This window comes from Trifolium pratense, linkage group LG7 (genome assembly GCF_020283565.1).
Source record: "Trifolium pratense cultivar HEN17-A07 linkage group LG7, ARS_RC_1.1, whole genome shotgun sequence".
Classification (NCBI taxonomy): Eukaryota; Viridiplantae; Streptophyta; class Magnoliopsida; order Fabales; family Fabaceae; genus Trifolium; species Trifolium pratense.
In genome coordinates, this window is record NC_060065.1 from 30,290,091 (window position 1) to 30,312,360 (window position 22,270).

Below are 22,270 nucleotides of genomic sequence, written 5' to 3' on the forward strand. Positions count from 1 at the left end.
TTTCATTAAAACTAAGTTTCCGGTGAGACTGTTATTACAATCAGTCTATCCATTCCGAGTCCGATCATCAAAATTCTTTTTCCCGTTCGTTTGTCAGTCCAATTAGGTGATATTGAACGGTCGGATTGATTAAATTTGAAATCTCCAATCAAAATCGATAGTTTCAGTCAAAGATAATGACCATTTTAATAAAACTAAGTCTCCGTTGAGACTATTATTACAATATGTCTATCCATTCGGTGTCCGATCATCAAAATTCTTTATTCTTTTCGTTTGTCAGTCCAATTAGGTGATATTGAATGGTCGAATTGATGAAGTTTGAAATCTCCAATCAAAATCGGTAGTTTTAGTCAAAGTTCATGACTCTTTCATTAAAACTAAGTTTCCGATGAGACTGTTATTACAATCTGTCTATCCATTCGGAGTCCGATCATCAAAATTCTTTTTCCCATTCATTTTTCAGTCCTATTAGGTGATATTGAACGGTTGGATTGATTAAATTTGAAATCTCCAATCAAGATCAGTAGTTTCAATCAAAGTTCATGACCCTTTCATTAAAACTAAGTTTCCGATGAGACTGTTATTACAATCAGTCAATCCATTCCGAGTCCGATCATCAAAATTCTTTTTCCCATTCGTTTGTCAGTCAAATTATGTGATATTGAACGATCAGATTGATTAAATTTGAAATCTCCAATCAAAATCGATAGTTTCAGTCAAAGTTAATGACCCTTTCATTAAAACTAAGTTTCCGGTGAGACTGTTATTACAATATGTCTATCCATTCGGTTTCCGATCATCAAAATTATTTTTCCCTATCGTTTTTCAGTCCAACTAGGTGATATTGAACGGTCGGATTGATGAACTTTGAAATCTCCAATCAAAATCGGTAGTTTCAGTCAAAGCTCGTGAGCCTTTCATTAAAACCAAGTTTCCGATGAGACTGTTATTACAATCAGTCTATCCATTCCGAGTCCGATCATCAAAATTCTTTTTCTCGTTCGTTTTTCAGTCCAATTAGGTTATATTGAATTGTCGGATTGATTAAATTTGAAATCTCCAATCAAAATCGGCAGTTTCAGTCAAAGTTCATGACTCTTTCACTAAAACTAAGTTTCCGGTGAGACTGTTATTACAATATGTCTATCCATTCGGTGTCCGATCATCAAAATTCTTTTCCCGTTCATTTGTCAGTCCAATTAGGTGATATTGAACAGTCGGATTGATTAAATTTGAAATCTCCAATCAAAATCAGTAGTTTCAATCAAAGTTCATGACCCTTTCATTAAAACTAAGTTTCGGTTAGACAGTTATTACTATGTCTATCCATTCGGAGTCCGATCATCAAAATTCTTTTTTCCGTTCATTTTTTAAGTGCACATATATGTGTTAAAAGCATGACAATTTGTAATATAAACTACTTCTTCAATTGGTCCATGGTAGATCAGTAACTAAAAAATATGTAAAATATTATCGATAATTTATGTTTATGTTTGAAACTGTAATTTAATGATTATTTTCATTTTTATGATTAAAAAATCATTTAATTAACACCGATTTAATTAATACAATATATAATAAATATGTAACTCGTACTAAATTGACGTTAATAATGTTTTTTTTTTATCCGAAAAAATGTGAAGAGTCGTAATTTTTACTTTTAAAAAATATTATTGATAATCGTTAGAATTTCTGATAATTTTAAGCATTGTTCCACGGTCGACCACTTATTAATCCGATGAGCCAGCATATATTTTAAACTAAAAATTAATAATATAACAACTATTTTAATTGATGAGAAATACCAATATTGATCCTCTAATAGTGGAACTATTAAATTTCCAATTACATGTGTTAAGAGCATATTCCATGAATATCCTATTTATTGTGCTCTCTCACCGTACGGTAACCTTAACTTTTATATATACTGCTTGTGATCGTTGCTGGTTACTTTTTTGAAAAACAAAAATTAAAACATTTCCTACCAAACTTTCGTATGAATTGCTTCCTAGAATACCACACATGCAGAACGGTCACATGAAAGGCAGAATTCAATGGTCAACAAACGTTTCCTACCAAAATTTCGTTGGAACTGCTCCCTTGGACCCCACACGTCAGGAGGGTAACATATAAAAAACCTTTCCTACAAATATTTTGTAGGAAATGCATTCTTGGGTGACGAAACCAATTTTCGTAGGAATTGTTTGTCGGAAATGCAGAGAATTCTTGTAGTGATTTGAGTAGTGAATTAGTACATCTTGTGCCAAATTCACTCTTTAATAAATTCTTTGCTTTTACAAAAAATGATGGTTAATTTATAAAGAAAAAGGGTAATGCTTGTTAAAGTATTGAAACTCAGAGAGATTAATAGTGAAAAGGAAAAAAATCATTTATTTTGACTTAATGAATCAAATGGTTACAGAGGGCTTTATATATCAAATGGTGTAGCCTCACCACAACTAATCTACTCCTGCTAACACTATAGCATTCCTATGGACTAGTTACCACTGTAAAACTGTATTTACAAATACACATAAAAGCTATAAACGTGTTCAAGGTGACCGTCCTAACTGTGAAATGAGCATGAATTGAAAAGACCACGAAATGGCACCAAATGAGACATGTAAATATAGCATTTTGCTCACAGTTGTACTAGGAGTCCAACCATGTCATTTAATTTAATTAATTCAAAACGTGTAACACAGAATAAAAATTCTAACTTTTCATGTTTCTTCCTTTTGAGTGATCACTTGTTGTACTATTTCTCATGCAGGAATTATTTGTTCTTACACGCGCGCACGCATGCGCGTACACAAAGATATAGAAGAACAACTTTATAATTAAGAACAACTTTAAGTATGAAGAGTCCAACCGTGTCACAAAATCACATTAGAACATGTGGGTCCAAATAGATTAATATTTGCATGATATTCAAAGTTGTGAGACAGATCAGACACCCCTCTTAAAAAAACGTTTAATATTAATAGTGTAGATTTTATTTTATAAAAAGAAATATGGGGATATTCGTTTACCACTAATTATGGTTAGATTCTATTTTAATTTGCAATCCACACTAATACGGTGTTAAAATGATTTTACAGTGTGAGAGTTTATTTTGATTTTGTACTAATTGCTGAAGCTAAATGCAATAGAAAAAAGAAAAAGATTGAGAGTGTGGGAGTTTATTTTGAAGTTTGACTGACTTTAAAAATAACACAAATAGTAACAATTTTGAACAATTTGCCTATTCCTATAGGTTGGTTAGAGAAGCAGTTTGAAATGGACTCTTCCCGGTCCCGCTTTTCTTTTCTACCTCCTGAATTTTTATTTTTGTCTTTGGGTGGTACTTCGGTTTGTACGAACCGAATTTTTTTGTCATGCTCAAAAAATTCGGTTAATAAAAACCGAAATTTAGTGTTCCAAATTTTTTTTCCAGATTTCCTGCATAAATTCAGCATCAGACCCTCAACTTTCACAATTTATTTGAAATACTAAACGATGTCCGATTTGAGTAAACGACCACTCGTTGGAAAGCTTAGGGTGTCAATATTACCAATATAATTTTTGTTTTGAGGGTTAACTATCAAATTTGTTCAGTTTGACCAAATAATGGGTACTGGTACAGAAACAGAGCATAAACTTTTCTCAAACTTGTAGGTAGATTTTCTCATACTATACTTAATGAAATTTAACAATTCCGGTGTCAATCCTGTAGTAACTTTTGTCTTCTTTACACTAGATAAAAAATCATTAGCATATGACTTATATTCAGAGAGATATGCTAAATTTACCACAGGTAGCTCTACACGAATTTTCACATAAATCTTTCTTGTTTTCTTAACATTTATGTTATTTCGGTTTATATAAACCGAATTTTTTTTCCATGTTTAAAAATTTTGGTTTGTATAAACCGAAATAAATTGGCCAAATTTTTTTAAACCACAAGGGGCAAAATGTGATTTTTAGGTATAAAAGAAAAGCGGGGTCGAGAGAGAAAACATAAAAAACTAAAGAAACAAACATTTCATAGTTTTTTATTTTGGTTTTTGACAGATTCTTTTCAAATAAATAAATAAATGACAATTCATTTTGTTTTGTCATGTTTTTTTTTTATAATATGTCATTTTTGGAAATAACTAGTTTAGAGACCGGGTCATTAATTTTTATTCAATATTTAAATTTATTATTATATTAAGGTAAAATTTTATTTAAAATAAAATATTTAAAAAATTGTTAAAAAATATTGTTATAGTATAAGTGAAATTATCGTGCTCTTATAAACCTTGTTAAATCGATAAATTTAATTTATTAAAGTCATTGTCCCGTGTATATTTTTAAATAAATTATATTATTATTTTGGGTCAAGCAACCTAGTGGTTGAATTTTACCTTTTTTCAAGGTGAAATAATTATGTATTCGGGATTCGAACTCCGATTTTACTTTTATTCATAGATTTGCTTAACTTCTTCTTTTTTTTACGCATATTTGCTTAACTTCTATGAAATTTAAAATTTACGTTTGTATCGCACATAACTTTGGTCGTACTTGTAATATTATAGGTTACCTCATTCCAAAAGGGTGGAAAGCTCTAGTTTGGTTAAGATCAATTCACCTTGATCCTGAAATTTATCCTAATCCAAAGGAGTTCAATCCTGATAGATGGAATGTATGTCACAATTATTTATGGTTTTTTATATTACTCATTTGAATTGAACTTTATGAGGTGCACAAAGCCGGAGAATTCCTTCCATTTAGAGTAGGAACTAGATTGTGCCTTGACAAAGATCTTGCTAAGCTGGAAATCTCAATTTTCCTTCACCATTTTCTCCTCAATTATGAGTTAATATATATGTTTATCCTACACATTTAAAATTGAATGTTATATTAGAACATCAAAATACAAAAGTTTGCCTTTATTCATAATTATTTATAAAGTCATTACATTGATTGGTTAACATTGTAAAACATTTTATATTGCCTGTGTATACAAAACTTTTCATAGTAACAATGTGCACAAATTAAGTTCTTTATACAAACAAGGCCAGTGGATAATTGCTTGGCAAGGATCAAGAAACGTTCAGTTGTGTGATCAAAATAATAGCCATTTGGAGAATTTACATCAATTAATAATACCACCGACCAAGACAGAAAATGAAAATTGTAACTTTTTGAAGATGGGAGTAGTACTTGCATGAATAAGAAGAGATGATTCTTTGTTGAATGTAGAAGATGAAAAGTTAAAAGGATAATAATAAATAAATGGCGTGAAATTGAATATTAACTACTAGTGGGGTGTTTGTTTCATGGATTATAAATTAATTCTCAGGAATGTGACTTTGGGAATCTTTAATTCATATGTTTGTATCAAGTTTTAAAAAATTATGCCTGGGAATTTTTTATTCCTTGAAATATAAATTACACATGACTTTTCCACTTTTCATTCCCACGTTAAATGGTGGGAATCTTATATTCTCATGGGAATAAGAGGTAACCACCCATAACTCCCTACTCTCCCATTATTTTTAACTCATTTATTTTTTATTTTAATATTTTAAAATGTTAATTAAATTTATTTTAAAAATATTTCAAGGAACTTTATTTATTTACCAAACACATCGATAGGAATAATACTCCCAGCAATAATGTTCCAAAAAATAATAATCCTAAAATTATAATTTTAATCCACAAAACAAACACACCCTAACTAACAAAAGTACAAAATAATTTGTATGCAAAGTATGTTAGTATATTAACCTTAGTGTTTGTCTGCCCCACATGGGGTCCCATCCATCAACTGTTTTGTTTGTTTGTTTGTTTACTAATTTTGTTGACTATATAAATTGAGAGCAAGTGTGTGTTGAGTGCATAGATCAGTTCAATATATTCAATTCTGATAATAGATATGGGATCCATATGGATGATCTTTATTGCCATTGTTGGTGCTCATTTAGTCCTAAGAGCTCTGTTCAAGAATGTGAATTGGTTGCTCTATGAAGCAAAACTTGGCGTTAAGCAATACTCTTTGCCCCCAGGTGATATGGGCTTGCCCTTAATTGGAAATATGTGGTCTTTCCTCAGAGCATTCAAGTCCAATCATCCAGATTCTTTCATGACCTCTTTTGTTAAAAGGTAGTAATTAGTTAATACCATCCTCTTTATTTAGCTTTTTATCATTTAATTAACAAGCTAGGTTTTACCAATTAATTTTATTTATCTCAATATGAACATCAAAATAGTATGATAGTAACGGTGAATTGTTCCAAGTGGTAAAGATCATTGATCCCTTAAATAGATGATCAGAGGTTTCATTCTTGACTACTGCGTAAAAAATTCGGTTGAGAGAGAAGAACTCGTCTTATATGCCTTATAGGTTCTCCGACAAAGATTAATCATCACTGGTAAAGCCATTAGGTTTGGTCTAGTGGTGAGAGATTTGGGTAGTATGCAAGAAGTCATAGGTTCGATACTCATTGCCAACATTGTAAACAAAAAAATAAAATCACTAATTGTGGTAAAAAAATTATATTAAAAAATAATATATATCAATTGTGTAAATTTTGTAGCATCTTCTTTTGTCACAACACACAAGTTTTCTTCTAAGATGTGGCATAGAATCCACCATTTTGGCCAACAAATTCTCTAGCATTTTCATACCAAACTAACTTTAATGATTTTATATTTTTGTCAAAATATTTAATTTTACTGATTTATTTTTAAAATATTTGTTACAATCAACAATATTTTTATTTAGAGTTTTCATGCAAGGCTTTTATTTTTGTGGCAATTGGACGAGTCCATGACTCTATTGATTAAGATGGCTATATAAAATATAAAAGTAAATCGGGATGTCAAATTAGGTAGTGGTTGACTTACTTATTTTATGGTGTGTTTGCTGGAGGTTTTTGTAGGGGAGGTTTGTTTGGACCTTATCTTGTACTAGGCTATTTTGGATTTGATCTAATATTTTGGAATACTGAATATTTTGTTTAAATTCTGTGTTTGATTATTTGTGGAGTTTTTGTATTTACTGAATTTTCATGTTTATTTTTTTTTTCTCGAGTAGCCTAACTAGTTGTTAGAATTTCACCTTTTTAAGAAGCATACGAAGGAGTACCAGAGTTCGAACTATGGTCCCTATAATAATTTGTGGAGTTTTCATGTTTATTATGTGAATATTTTTAAAATAACGAGACTTTTGTAAAATTATAAAGATAAAGAAGTAAATTAGTATCAAAATCTCTCCTTTCTTTTTGTGAACTAAAACATATACGGAGTATGTGATTAAAATCTCTCTCTTTCTCTTCCTTTTTTTGAACTAAACATATATAAGTAATTAAATCTCTCGTCTTCTATCACCTTCCCTCCCTTCCATTAAAATCTCATCCCTCCACTCTGTTGAATCAAAGATACCCTCAAGATAAATTTTAATATACTAATGTTCAATCGTGGATCAATGTTTAATAATAATATTTAAAATTTTAACTACAATATATATATGTCGTTGTTTGGAATTATAAATTAATAGTCATTTTCATTTTTATAAAAAAAAATGTAACTTTTTGAAAACTAAAATAAAAATAAAAATAAAAATGTAACTTATATTGAACTTACGTCAATCTGTCACTATTTTAACAGTAAAGACAAGAGTTATAATTCTTACTTTTAAATAATATTGTCAACAATCATTTGAATTTCTGATAATTTGAAACACTAATCCACGATAAACTACTTACAAAAGTGGTCCACCGTAGCAATCACTTTATTTTAAACTAGTATAATACACGTGCTTAACCACGGGTCGCGGCGTTCCCGCATTTTTTTTAATCGTAGGGCATTGTGTAGTGCGAAATTAGTCCTGTTAAAAATATTACTAAATATTAAAGTTGAAAAAATTGATTAAAAATATATGAGTAAAAATATAGGTAGAAATATAGGTCCGGTAGAAATTATCAAAAAATATAGGTAGCAATCACAAAAAAAATTAGATCATAGTATTAATATAGGTCCGGTAGAAATTATCAAAAAATAGACAATCTTATTAATATATTAGTAGAAATATAAATCTCATATAAATAGTAAAAATAAAATATTAAAGTAATGTATAATAGAGTATAATCATTATAATAATATTATTTTATTAAAATTTAGAATGAAAAGACAAAAATAGCCCCTAATTTGATGAAGTGTCAAAAAAGAAAAGAAAGAGAAAGGGTAGATATGGAATTTCATAGGTATCTAAGTTTAATAGATTTAAATAACTAGACGCCGACCCGTGCGATGCACGGGTTTGGCAAGAACCTCATGTATATATCAATCATGGTTGTTGCCAATCATGGATGCTATGAGCCAAAAAGAAATTAGTCATAAGCATATGAAAATTAATCAAATTGGTTCATTCGGCAAAACGTCAAGTGAGTTAAGCATAATATATCATTGCAAATATAGGATGTTTAAAATTAAAGGCATCATATAATTTAATCTCAATTAAGTGGGTTAAACATAATTGATCATTGCAAACATAAATGCAGACCATATGCAGACTTCAAGTAAATCATCACACCAAATTTTATAATGGAACTTTCATGACCCATGACATTTATAGAAAGAAGATTACTACTATTTGAGAATAGATAGGAGTGTTATGGGACATAGGAGTGCTATTCAAAATATAGGTAGGAGAAGCAATTGTATATTATGATGATAAAAGAATTTTGTGAAGGACATGATAGCAAGTTTCAAAATAGAATTCCTCCAATTCGTGTATTCTTCAACATATGAGAATTTCTACCTTCCTTTCCTCTCATCAACCTTCAATGTATAAGACTTTTCTAGGTGAATCTCATTATATCATATGAAGCCAAATTCAATTTACAAAAACAACCACAAATTATCATTATCACGACAATATGAAGGAAAAAAAGTTTCAATGCACAATAAGAATGCAAGAGTACATTAGGATATAGTTTAAAGAAAAACATCAATACATAGACTCAATCTATTTCTCTCTTCCTCTAAACAATAATTCAAAAATAATCACAGATATATATACCAATCATGGTCGTTGTCAATCATGGATGTTATGAGTCAAAAAGAAGTTAGTCATAAGCATATAGAGATTAATCAAATTGATTCATTTAGTGGAATGCCAAGTGAGGCATGGCAAGGGTTTGGAAGAAGGACACATATATAATAATCATGGTTGTTGGGAATCATGGATGCTATGTACCAAAAATAGTTAGTGATAGCAATTTAAGTGCAAAATCATTCATTGCTCATGATATAAGAAGAGCAAGCATTGGAGCAAGTACTTTGAAAAGTAGGTAAATCAAGTCTAGTGGAGATACTACAACATGGTCAAGTAGAAAGAGCAAGCAAGCATGAAAATAAAAGCAAGACAGTTCTAAGAGTGATAAGAACATGGAAATCAATCATAAAAGAGCAAGCATTGGGGCAAGCACTATGAAAAGCAGGGAAATAAAGTCTTGTAGAAATATTACAACACAAGTTCGAAATGGCCAAGCTCTTAAGCATGAAAATCAACATAGTTCTAAAGCAAAATAGAGCAAGCACAGCACAAGCTCAAAATGGCCAAGCCTAAAAGCATGAAAATCAAGTTTGGCAGAGATATTACAGCATAGGTTCAGAAATAAATAAAAGCAAGATAGTTCTAAAGCAAGATAGTAGGGATCCTAGAGCATATAGAAATGCTGAGTCTCATAAAATTTCTTCCGCTTGCTGGATGTTGAAGGAGCAATGAGAGTAGTTCGTATGCCAATGTAAGGGGATAGCTTGAAGTATATGATCCTGTTGTTGGATGCTTGAGTGACACCAAAGCTCACAGTTACACCCTCAGCCAAATGGTGGACTTTGCAAATATCACGCCACTGGCCAGAAAAACCGTATCACCTATGTATTGACCAGCCATCAGTAAAATAAATTTTTGAAGAACTCTTTTTGTGCACACCAACTTGAATCTGATTCTTGTTAACATCCTCCAAAAAAACCGTATCACATGTATTGACCAATGGAACGTGCATAGATTTCTGGAAGCTTTCCTCGGGGCTACATAAGGAAGGCAATATTAAGAATAGGCAATATGCAGTACAGAAATAATATTAGAAAGAATCTGTGGACACTTACCTTCATGGGATCATACTCCATATATCCTGTCCTGGTCATCATTGCGTAAGGACGAACATCAGGATGCAATTTGTAACGATGGTTCATATCTATACAATATAGAAGATTTGTGCAAGGAATAGTTGAGTGAACTATTAAAATATTAATGTAAAACTATAGGTTGTAAATGCAAGAATTTCTAATGTAAACTAAGTGGCATATTGACTTGATGTATCTATTATAAAAGCTAGGTTGTGAAATGTTGATGTACATGAAATTTATCAAGTTCAAGGTTTATAATCCATTTAACATCAACAAATAGCCATTCCCATCAATCAACAACCCTGATCAACCTATTTAGTTTGTTAATGAAGAAAACATCATTTCCATCATTGAAGCTGGCTACATGAAGCTGGCTAGTAAGTTGGCTAGTGAAATTTCATGTTTTGTCAATAATATACATGTTTTTTGCCAATAATATTTTCATGCAAAAATTGAAATTATAAGAAATATAATAATGTTGGAATTAAAAGAAGTGTTGAAGTAATTTTGTTGATGGGAGTAAACAATGAATAAGAAGACAAAAAGAGATATCATTGCAAAGAAAGAGTCTAATGGAAGAAAATGTACACATGCATCAAAATATTCAAATAGAGAGGAGAGGAAGGAGTGAAGGACCACTATAGAGTGTGGAGTGTATTAGTTTTATTTGGAATTTAGTAGAGATCAGACCAGAGAGCATGATTTGATTGAGTATTAATCACTTAATTACAAATTTTATGTTTGGAAAATATGAAGGACTACTAATGGGTTCAAAGCCATCCAATCTAATGTTTATAATCAAATTAACAAATTGCAGATCCATTTCAAAGGCTACCACATGGAGGTTGAACATGAATTTATAAGCATCTATGCTTACATTGTTTGATATTATGTTATTGGAATGTTGAAACACTGATACTTTCAAAAGGTTAACCAAAGAGAAAACAGGAAAAAATTGAATTGGAATATGAGCAATACAAAATTGAAAAACTTGAATGAAAAATGATGCAATGTGCCATTGGAATGGGAAAACACTAATGGCTTGAACTTATTCGAAGAGCAAACATGAAAATTCGAATTGAAATATAAGTACTATGAAAGCAAATTGAATGCATTTCAGTAATAAAAAAGTAAACTGGCAAATTTGAATGTAAATTGCTGCAACTGTGTTGCTGACATGATAAAACACAGTAAACTGAATACTCAAATTCAAACTGCTACATCTGTGCTACTGATATGATAAAACAAACAAAAGGGTGGAATCTATCTAATCTAGAATATGTGGTTATTTGTTCACGAACATTTGCAAAAAGTTAACCCTAATGTTGGATTAGTTAGACATATGATGATAATCACCCCAATCAACCATGTTTACCAACAATATTATAACCAGTGGCTGATACTACTATTAATCCTACATTATCTTACTCAAACCAACATGAATACTAATGTAGTGAACATGCCTGCAAGTAGGAATGGATCATGCAGAATATGCGTAATTTCAGTACTTACAAACTTTATGATATTGGATGGAAGTCTAACCTTTGCAATTGTTCTTCTAACTCCTTGCACTTCGCCAAAGCTGCTTCATGAGATCTCTTTTCATCTTGGGAGTATTAACATCAAAGAAATACCACAAATCAAGCCTACAAAAAAAAAAAACTACAAAATTAGAAAGGCTGAAAACAATAAGTTAAAATTCCAAAAATTGTCAATCCAACAAACCAAATCCCTAACTATTATCTAAATTTGGTTTAGCTATCAACCAAAAGAAATTGTTTTTCATATTTCCACTTTGTCCAGTTCAATGATATTAATTCCCTCAACAAACTTTCTACAACTTGAATATGCCATTCTTTACCATAATCACCCCAATCAACCATGTTTACCAACAATATTATAAACCAGTGGCTGATACTACTATTAATCCTACATTATCTTACTCAAACCAACATGAATACTAATGTAGTGAACATGCCTGCAAGTAGGAATGGATCATGCAGAATATGCGTAATTTCAGTACTTACAAACTTTATGATATTGGATGGAAGTCTAACCTTTGCAATTGTTCTTCTAACTCCTTGCACTTCGCCAAAGCTGCTTCATGAGATCTCTTTTCATCTTGGGAGTATTAACATCAAAGAAATACCACAAATCAAGCCTACAAAAAAAAAAACTACAAAATTAGAAAGGCTGAAAACAATAAGTTAAAATTCCAAAAATTGTCAATCCAACAAACCAAATCCCTAACTATTATCTAAATTTGGTTTAGCTATCAACCAAAAGAAAATGTTTTTCATATTTCCACTTTGTCCAGTTCAATGATATTAATTCCCTCAACAAACTTTCTACAACTTGAATATGCCATTCTTTACCTTCTCTTCTTCAATAGATTGTTGATGATCATCCGAATGAAGGATCGAACCGGAGGAAAGAAGGAGAAAATGGCTTCATCACCTCCATCGCCAAGCACCGCAACTCTCTCGGTCGGAACTCTCTCTTATAACAGATGATCAAAACCTTCAAGCTAGATCAAAATCCACCCTTTATCTGCAAAATGCACAATCTTAGAAAATGTTAGAAAATAAATCATCAAATAATCTAGAAATTTCAAATCTTACAATCTATATCCACCCTTTTCATTCGACAAACCTAAAAGAGAGATTTTTAAAAGCTGAAATTTAAAATGAACCTTTTTCTAAGTAATTTCAACAGAAACCCAGTTAAACAAAAGCTTCAAAGATTTGAAGAAAAACTGCATCAGATAATTTGAATGAAAAATAAAAATAAAAAAATAAAGTTTGGATTTTGAAGACAAACCTAAGCAAAATGGATAGATCTAGCTAAAGTAGAACCAGAAATATTCTATGGAGCTGAGATGAGATACACAAACCTGCAACAAAGAAGAAAGATTGAAGCTTTAGGTCAGACAATGCTAACATCCTCAGTTTCTTATTGATAAAAATTAGAATTTCATGAATCATAATGAAAATTAAAATTAAAATCAGAACCCAATTATTCTTAGAATTAACCAAAACCCTATGAAATTTTGGCGCCAACTGAAGATACGGCCTCGGTTCCTTGGAACTAAATTCATAGAAAACTCCAATAACAACAGTAACAACCTGTAGATCAGATCTTTCTAACCGATAGTTGATAAACGATGAAGCGCAAATGAAACTAATTAATGATAAATGAAATTGATGCGGCATGGTAACCGATCTATGAACTCATTCTAAATCTGTAGAATATAAAAATATCAGTTTTGCAGAGATTGAAGTTTTTATGTCACACTTCATCTGAGTAGAAGCAAGAAGAATAATCACAAACAAATTGAGGACCAAAATAGAATGGATCTGAAATCCTTACCTCTACATCGGAGGCTGCTACCGTTGTTGTGTGTGCTCCATGTCATTCATTCCCGTTGCCAGGTATGCCAAAAGAAAGCGAGAAAGATAACAAATTTTGATAGTGCACAATAGTCATCTTCACATTCACCAAAAACTGTTCTATTCAAATCCAGATACTTCTTTTTTCTTAAAAAAAAGTACCCGGGCAAATTAGGTGATGAGTATACTTAATAGAAAAGGTTAAGGTAGCAAATTTGAGAAGTTATTACCTCTTTCTCACTAAAAGAACTCAAATTGCTTTCCAGAATCTTTACTTTTTGCTCTAAACCCTCCTGTGTAATAAATGTATAGCAGACTTTTAGTATTTAAACTACAATGCCATTAACAAAAGAACATAAATAAAAATAAAATATTCATGTATGAGCAGCTAAGGCCTAAGAGGGATGAAATCAACCAAAGTTAATTCAATCAATCAATCAAAGAAACAAATCAAAATTTTCCAAAAACCTAAAACCTAGAAAAATTATAGATTTAGAATAATTGTACCTGTCTGTCGCATAGAGAAAGCTTTTGTGGTGGTGGCGCGACTGGCTTTTCCGGTGATTTTGATCTGAAACTGAATAACCACCAAAAACCAACTTCCCTGCAACAATCAATTGACAACTTAAAGACTTCCCTAGTGTTATATATAGTGAGTGATATTACATGGTATATGCTTATTGTTCAACAGAGAACTTCTACAATTTAATAACAAATACAACACAAGTTAAATGACTAATTCTCAACCTATGAAAAAAGATAACACAAGTTGAAGAAACTATTTCACCTCTGAAGCAATTCTTTATTATCTGATCCCCATGTTCGTGAAATTCATGGCTGAAGGATGTGTTTGAAGAAAGGACAGATGCTTTGTCTGGCACTGTACTCAAACCATCTGATACAAATGCAATTACAATGACAAATAGAATGCTAAAGGTAATCTGCAAAAGCATGTGAGTGAAAATTGTGAGCAAGCAACACAAATTTTAAGAGCAGAAGACACAAGCCAATAAATCAAGTTCAGATTGATTTGATTCCAAGAATTCAGATAACAGTCACAGACTCACAGAGAGATGAATATTGACAAATTGAGAAAGATGAAATCTAGAAGATGAATTTGGAGATACATCACCATCTACCATAACCACCACACATCACCATCACCTCCGATCTTCAACCATCCTCACCAACAAAAAAAACAACGAAAAAAAATAAAAAATAAATAGAGCATAGAAATTAAGATCGAACCAGAGGAAAGAAGGAGCAAGAAGCTTCGTCGCCGCCGTTGCCGAGCACCGCCGTGTCACCACAAACGGCCACAAGAACTCTCTCGGCCGGAACTCCTCCTCCTCACCAGAACTTCTCTCCCGCCGGTAAATCTTCTCTCACTCGGCCACTCCCTCACTCTCATGACGATTGATTGATTCGTAGATGGTGGTGGAGGTTGTGGTGTGGATGTTATGGTGAAGGATGAGATGGGGAGTGAGAGATGAAACTGTGGGATGATGAGAAAGAGGGAGAGCGTACGAGAGAGAGAGGGGGGAAGAGAGAGAAAACAATTTCATAAATGAAAAAAAAATTTGGGAAAGTAATCATAAAACCACAATTGTTTCCATAAACCACTTCTGTCAATGGTTTGCATAAATCAGCAATCACAAAACCAGCAATTATAGGAGGGTCCACATGAGTCATGCAAAGAATTATAATAAGCCATGTGTAAGATGTGTAAGATGAAGCATAGGAATAGCATGCCATGTGCAAGAAGGTGTAGATGTGAACATTGAACCCTAAATTGAACCCTAAAATGAAATGAAACCCTAAATGGCATGGCAAGATGTGGTTGGTCAGAAGAAACAAATGTAGAAGATTGATTGGACAAGGATTTAGGGTTTGCATTTGGTGCTTGAAAAACCACTCATCCTTTAGTATATAAAGATTAATATGATCAATAATTATGGTACAGGTTTGGAAAAATAGGCATATACAAGGTATTAATGTTTGGAAACCCAAGTGTAATTGTGACAACACCAGAAGCATGCAAAAAAGTTCTAACAGATGATGAAAATTTCATACCTGGATGGCCACAATGTACAGTTGAATTAATTGGAGAAAAATCATTCATCAAAATGTATTCTGAAGAACATAAACGACTTAAGCGTTTAACATCATCTTCAATCAATGGCTATGAAACACTTTCAGTTTACTTGAAATATATTGAAGAAAATGTGATTAGTTCATTGGAAAAATGGACTCACATGGGTGAAATTGAGTTCTTAACTCAAATTAGAAAACTTATCTTTAAAATTATTGTGCATATTTTCCTTGGTTCAGAAAATGATTCTGTTATGGAAGCTTTGGAAAGAGAATACACAATGCTTAATTTTGGTGTTAGAGCCATGAGAATTAATATTCCTGGATTTGCATTCCACAAGGCACTCAAGGTAACTTTTTTTTTTTGGTTGAATTTCAAGTGTGAGTCGTTAAGTTTCACATCGACTATGAATGGGAAGAATGTTTGATTTATAAGATAAGTGACTCATTAACCTGATTTATAAGATAAGTGACTCATTAATCTAATGTTTTATTGTTTTTTGTGGAGATGTGGTGTCTCCCTATCATGTTGTCCTGAAGCATTTGACCCGATGTTTCTCTCGAGCTTCCCCGAACTCCTAAACAAGTGGTATCAGAGTCGTAAGTTTGGCTTGGTGGAGGAGTGGGAGTGGATCCTAGTATTGGATCAACTATAGGATGTGAGAACTCACTCTTGGGAGGAGATTGTTGGGAATGTTGGATTTATTATATAAAAGAGTTGACTCGTTAACCTAATTCCTTAAGGTTTTTGGTGGAGATGTGGCGTTTTCCTCTCTTGTGGTCCTTGAGCATTTGACCCGATTTTTCTTATTAGCTTCCCGAGACTCTCCAACACTTTTCAACATCATTTTACTCTCAATCGGCTTTGATTAAGTGAAAACTATAAGTTTCGGTTCATTTTCGGATTGATTTATTTTAATTTATCTATTGACATAAGTAATTTTGAGACTGTTTGGGAGAACTTATAAAAATAGTTTATGACATGTCTATAAGTTGTTTTCAGCATAGGTTCGTTGAATTGTCTCTTATTTGAGTTTATCCATTAGCATAAATACTTGTGAAACTATTTGGAAGAGCTTATAGAAATAACTTAAAACATGTTTATACACAGCTACTAGCTTATTTTCATAAATTCTTGAGGATCATTTATGAAAATAGCTTATAATAACTTATATAATAAACAGTTGACTTTATTTTATATTTTGTTATAGAAAAAATTATACATTATGATAAGTTATTTTGATATAAGCATTTATTTTAGTTGTTTATATATCCAAAGCTTTCAAAGTTAGCATATAAAAACAATTTGTAGTTTATATGAAAATAATTTTATATTATCTTTGGTATTGAAATAACTTATAAATAAGCGCTTACATAATAATATTTTATTTTATAAGTGCTTAATTAAGCTATTTATCCAAATAGAGCTTATATGATTCAAGACTTCTATGTATTTCTATTTTCTACTATATTATTTTTGAAAACCTTGAAGTTGTTTTTAAAATGCAATATTCTTTGTACATTACTTATTTTCTTATAGGCTAGGAAAATTCTTGTGGCTATATTTCAATCAATTGTGGATAAGAGAAGAAATGAAAGGAAGGAAAAATTATTACCAGGGCAAAAAGGAAAAGATATGATGGATTCTTTGATAGATGTTGAAGATGAAAATGGAAGAAAATTAGGTGATGATGAAATCATTGATATCATGTTGATGTACTTAAATGCTGGTCATGAATCTTCAGGACATATCACCATGTGGGCTACTTATTTTCTGCAAGGGCATCCAAAAAATTTCAAAAAGGCTAAGGTATCAAAATTATTTGCCATTTTTTATTTTCAAGTAATCTAGTGGTTAAAAATTCTACCTTTAAAGTGGATAAGTGGGATAACCGGGATCCGAACCCGTTCTGGTATCAAGTGGTTTCAGCCCCCTCTGATCAAGTGGTTTCCTCCCTACCTGGTACAGCGACAATCACCACTAAATCAACTAACGATTGGTTATAGAGAACGCATTTTAGATAACACTAAAAACAATGTTTCGAAATTTTCAGAATTTTCAAAATATAATAAAATCTATTTTTGAAAAAAAGCTAAATTTTACAATTGTTAATGGACAATAATCATATGCATTTCTAATATTACGTTAAAGGTGACTATGTTTTTCCCCTTAACTTTGCTTAATAATATAAGCCAACAGGTTTGGTTTAATGTTGAAGGATTTGAGTTATATGTATGAGATTTTGAGTTCGATCCTCAGCTTCACTGCGGAAAAAAGAAAAAAAAAAACTTTGTTTGATAATATACCTTTAATAGGAAGAACAAGAGGAAATCCTACGGAGAAGGCCTCCAACACAAAAAGGGTTGAAGCTTGAGGAAGTTGGACAAATGGAGTATCTTTCTAAGGTAGGGATTGGATATTGTTGATTTAAATTTACTTAAAACTTTTAGTTGATGTTTTTTTGATGACATCTATTTTAATGTGTCTGCAATTGCATAGGTGATTGATGAAACAATGCGATTGATTACAGTAGCACTAGTGGCCTTTAGAGAAGCAAAATCTGATGTCAATATTAATGGTTAAAATACATTTATTTAATGGCACACTTTATTCAATTTTTTTAAACATAATATTCATATAGGTTTTATTACTAAATTAAAATTTTACCTATGTATCGCAAATAACTTTGATCGTACTTGTAATATTATAGGTTACCTCATTCCAAAAGGTTGGAAAGTTCTACTTTGGTTCAGATCAATTCACCTTGATCCCGAAATTTATCCTAATCCAAAGGAGTTCAATCCTGATAGATGGAATGTAAGTCACAATTATTTAGGGTTTTTTTACTCGTTTGAATTGAACAAAAAATATTAATTAATCCTATATAATTGACAATTTGGTTGGTGTTGATTATTAGGAGGTGCACAAAGCTGGAGAATTCCTTCCATTTGGAGTAGGAACTAGGTTGTGTCCTGGCAATGATCTTGCTAAGCTCGAAATCTCAGTTTTCCTTCACCATTTTCTCCTCAATTATGAGTAAATATTTTTCTCCTTCTATTAACTACTCGTTTTATCCTACATATTTAAAATTGAATGTTATATTAGAACATCAAAATACATATTTCATATTTGACATTGTATGTGTTTATATCTATTTCACTCCTACGTTTTATATTTTATAACTTACAAACATTTCAAAATAAATCATAATCATAATCATAATCATATTTGACATTGTATGTGTTTATATCTAATGTAAATGTTATGTCTTGCTTCTATAGGATGGAACAACTTAACCCGAAATCTCCTGTGAGATTCTTACCACATCCAAGACCAATGGACAATTGCTTGGCAAGGATCAAGAAACGTTCAGTTGTGTGATCAACAGATAGAAAAGATATTCATTTGGGGAATTTACATCAATTAATAACACCAGAGACCAAGACAGAAAATGAAAATTATAGAAGTTTCATGTGTTAATGATAAATAGTGTGTACTAGTTTATCTATCTGCTTGAATAAAATCTTTAAGAGGAATTTGTTTTTTCTTCTACTAGTGTTATATACAAATATATTAGAGTATTCGTGTGTGTGACCACCGTCTACAACCATTGAACCTAAAATTCAATCATGACTACTCCAATCATCGTCAATTGGCATTGTCTTGGATCGAATTCAACACCACTGATGATCGTCCCTAAGGGCTCCAAAACCATAGAACAACAAAAACCCTTTACTTCAGCACGTAGAACTATGATTCATACTTAATATTTATATTTAGACCTCGCAATCAGAAAATATAAGATGAAAGAGTTAGAATAAAAAAAGTGAATCAAACAATAAAAAAAGAGTTAGAATGAAAAAAGTGAATTAAACACTAAATTTGAAATTAAAAATCAAGTTTAAAGGTAAAAAAATCCAAATCACAATCTCAAAATATTATCAACTTTGGATACATACAATTCCATTCAGAAACACCAAAACCTGCACCAAAAAAAAACATTTTTGGAGACATACAATTCCATTGAGAAACACCAAAACTTGCCAAGGCCTATGATCTGTTATATCTAATATCTATCATCATATGTTTTAAAATTCACTTTTACCTTTTGGGAAAAACTAGCATGACACCCGTGCGTCCGCACGGGAGTCGCGGCGTTGCCGCTCCTCATTTGGTAAGATGAAATTTATTGGAAAGTTGATTAAAATATAAAAAAATAGAAGGGATATAATATTTGGTAAAAAAATAGAAAAAGAACAATGGTAAAATCATTACCAAAAAACCTTAGGTCTCCATATTAATATAGGAATATAAATAAGGATAATGTAAAAATTATGAAAAAAATAGGCTATCTTATTAATATATTAGTAAAAACATAGGTCTTGGAAAAATCACTAAAAAACTTATGTCAATGTATTAATATGTGAGTATAAATATAGTCACTAAAAATTATTAAAAAATAGGCAATCATATGTGAAAATATAGGTCTCACAATAGTCATAAAAATAATTAGGTCACCGTATTAAATATGAGTATAACCTGTAAAATTGTAAAAAAAAATAAAAATAGACAACTTAATTTTTATTTTATTTTTGTTACAAACAACTTAATTAATATATAATTAAAAGTATAAGTCCCGTAGAAACCACACAAACAAAAAAGTTTCCATATAAATATATGAGTATAAATATAGGTCCCGCAAATATTATAAAAGATGGGCAAGCTTATTAGTATGAGTAAAACACATAGGTCCCCGTGTACCCAAAAAAAACACTTAGGTCCCCAAAAATCACACAAAAGATTAGGTTCTCGTATTAATATATGATTATAAATATAGCTCTAAAAAAATAGTAAAAAATTGAAAACAAAAATTTATTTGAAAAAGTGCAAAAAAATAGGAATTTATTATTGGATTAAGATGATGGTATAATAGGAAGATAATGTGTAAAAATCCACTTTATTAATTAAGTGTTATCATTCTAACTGAACACTTATAAAAAAACGGAAGGAGTAAAATATTAAGATGGAATTAACCACCTCAAGAAAATTTTTAAAATATTGAAATTATTTACTAACTTTCAAATATGACACAAAATATTCATGAAAGTGATGATGTGTCAAATTATTAAGTAGGGGTAACATGAGATTTTCACATGTATCTTATTTTCTTAGGTCCTTGTAATAAATATATATATGAGTATGAATATAGTCCCGTAAAAATTATTAAAAAATAAGCAATCTTATTAATAAGCTAGTAAAAATATAGGTCTCGCAACAATCATCAAAATAATTAGGTCACCGTATTAAATATGAGTATAAATTTAGGTTATGCATAAATTATTAAAGATCAGGAAACCTTATTAATAAGAGGATAGATATAGGTCCCGCATAATTCACACAAAAGATTATGTCTCCGTATAAATATATGAGTATAACTCGTAAAATTATAAATAAAAAAAAACAAACAACTTTATTAATATAGGAGTAAAAATATAAGGCTCGTAGATATAACAAAAAAAAAAAGAGGTTCCCGTATTAATATAAATATAGCCCGTAAAATTATTAAAAAAAATAGACAACATAATATATTTGTAAAAACACAAGTTCTTTGAGAATCACAAAATATAGTAGATTTTCGTATTAATATATGAGTATAAATATAGGTCTCACAAAAAATAGTAAAAAACTGAAAACTTCATTAATAAGAGTAAAAACATATGCCTCGCAGAAATCCCACAAAAAATTAGATCCTTGTATTATTAAAATATTGAAATTAGTTATTAACTTTCAAATATGACACAAAATACCCTTGAAAATGATTATGTGTCAAAAAATGAAAAGGGGAAAATTTGTGATTTCATATGTATCTTCTTTTTTCCTTAAAAAAAAAATGTATCTTCTTTTCATATATTGTAGATGTGTCATTATATTCATTCATCGGTCATAATTATTAATTTTATGCGGATTTCTATATAATATTTATTTTATTTTTTTTAAGGTAAAGAAACGTTTTAAATTGAGTAAGCAAAACAAAATTAATACTGCATATATTAATTCGCCTATATAGTAGATTGTATAGGATTTATCGATGCCCAGTTAATTGATATGTATCTTCTTTTTTCCTTCAAAAAAATATGTATCTTCTTTTCATATATTGTAGATGTGTCATTATATTCATTAATCGGTCATAATTATTAATTTTATGTGGATTTCTATATGTTATTTATTTTATTTTTTAAGGTAAAGAAACATTTTAAATTGAGTAAGTAAAAGAAAATTAATACCGCATATATTAATTCGCCTATATAGTAGATTGTATAGGATTTATCGATGTCCAGTTAATTGATTTTTGTTTAATAAAAAAATTGAATTTGTATAAAATGAGGTAATTTGAATTTGGGTTACATACAAAAAATTGGAGTTTTAGATAAAAAAAAAAAAAAATCATGGGAGAAGTAACAAATAAAGTGGAGTTTTATGGTTATAATTAGGTATTTAACTCATATTGGTTCCAAAAATATAACAAATTAATTCATATGGCTTAGTAGTAAATATAATAAGAAGTGTAACTAAAAGGTTAAGGGTTCAAATCCTGCTGTGAAATGTTAGAAATGTTTTAGCATTTTTC

General features: G+C 30.6%; 2 protein-coding genes across 15 annotated transcripts; one reads left to right on the forward strand and one right to left on the reverse strand.

The window, feature by feature from the left end:
* The first annotated feature begins 5,886 nt into the window (after window positions 1-5,886).
* Window positions 5,887-19,552, forward strand: LOC123895691 (ent-kaurenoic acid oxidase 2-like). Its single transcript, XM_045946167.1, has 8 exons — window positions 5,887-6,129; window positions 15,514-15,991; window positions 17,182-17,451; window positions 17,958-18,047; window positions 18,142-18,220; window positions 18,353-18,459; window positions 18,560-18,678; window positions 18,924-19,552. Exons 1-8 carry the CDS (start codon window positions 5,903-5,905, stop codon window positions 19,021-19,023), a joined length of 1,470 nt encoding a protein of 489 aa, XP_045802123.1. The 5' UTR covers window positions 5,887-5,902; the 3' UTR covers window positions 19,024-19,552.
* LOC123895693 lies at window positions 9,425-15,304 on the reverse strand. Of its 14 annotated transcripts, none has more exons than XR_006804543.1 (11): window positions 14,618-15,187; window positions 14,338-14,491; window positions 14,058-14,154; window positions 13,781-13,843; window positions 13,531-13,697; window positions 12,982-13,054; window positions 12,537-12,711; window positions 12,219-12,322; window positions 11,704-11,807; window positions 10,141-10,229; window positions 9,425-10,062 (listed from the first exon to the last, which is right to left on the reverse strand). XR_006804543.1 is itself a non-coding variant. In XM_045946171.1 (4 exons), the coding sequence occupies exons 1-4, from the start codon at window positions 14,690-14,692 to the stop codon at window positions 13,791-13,793; spliced, it is 417 nt and encodes a 138-aa protein (XP_045802127.1). In that variant the 5' UTR covers window positions 14,693-15,111; the 3' UTR covers window positions 13,781-13,790. The 14 variants fall into 14 exon arrangements, 2 of the variants coding, with proteins under 2 accessions (XP_045802127.1, XP_045802128.1); XR_006804542.1 differs by having other exon boundaries at window positions 14,799-15,159; XR_006804545.1 differs by having other exon boundaries at window positions 12,537-12,727; window positions 14,618-15,114.
* Window positions 19,553-22,270: the final 2,718 nt, after the last annotated feature.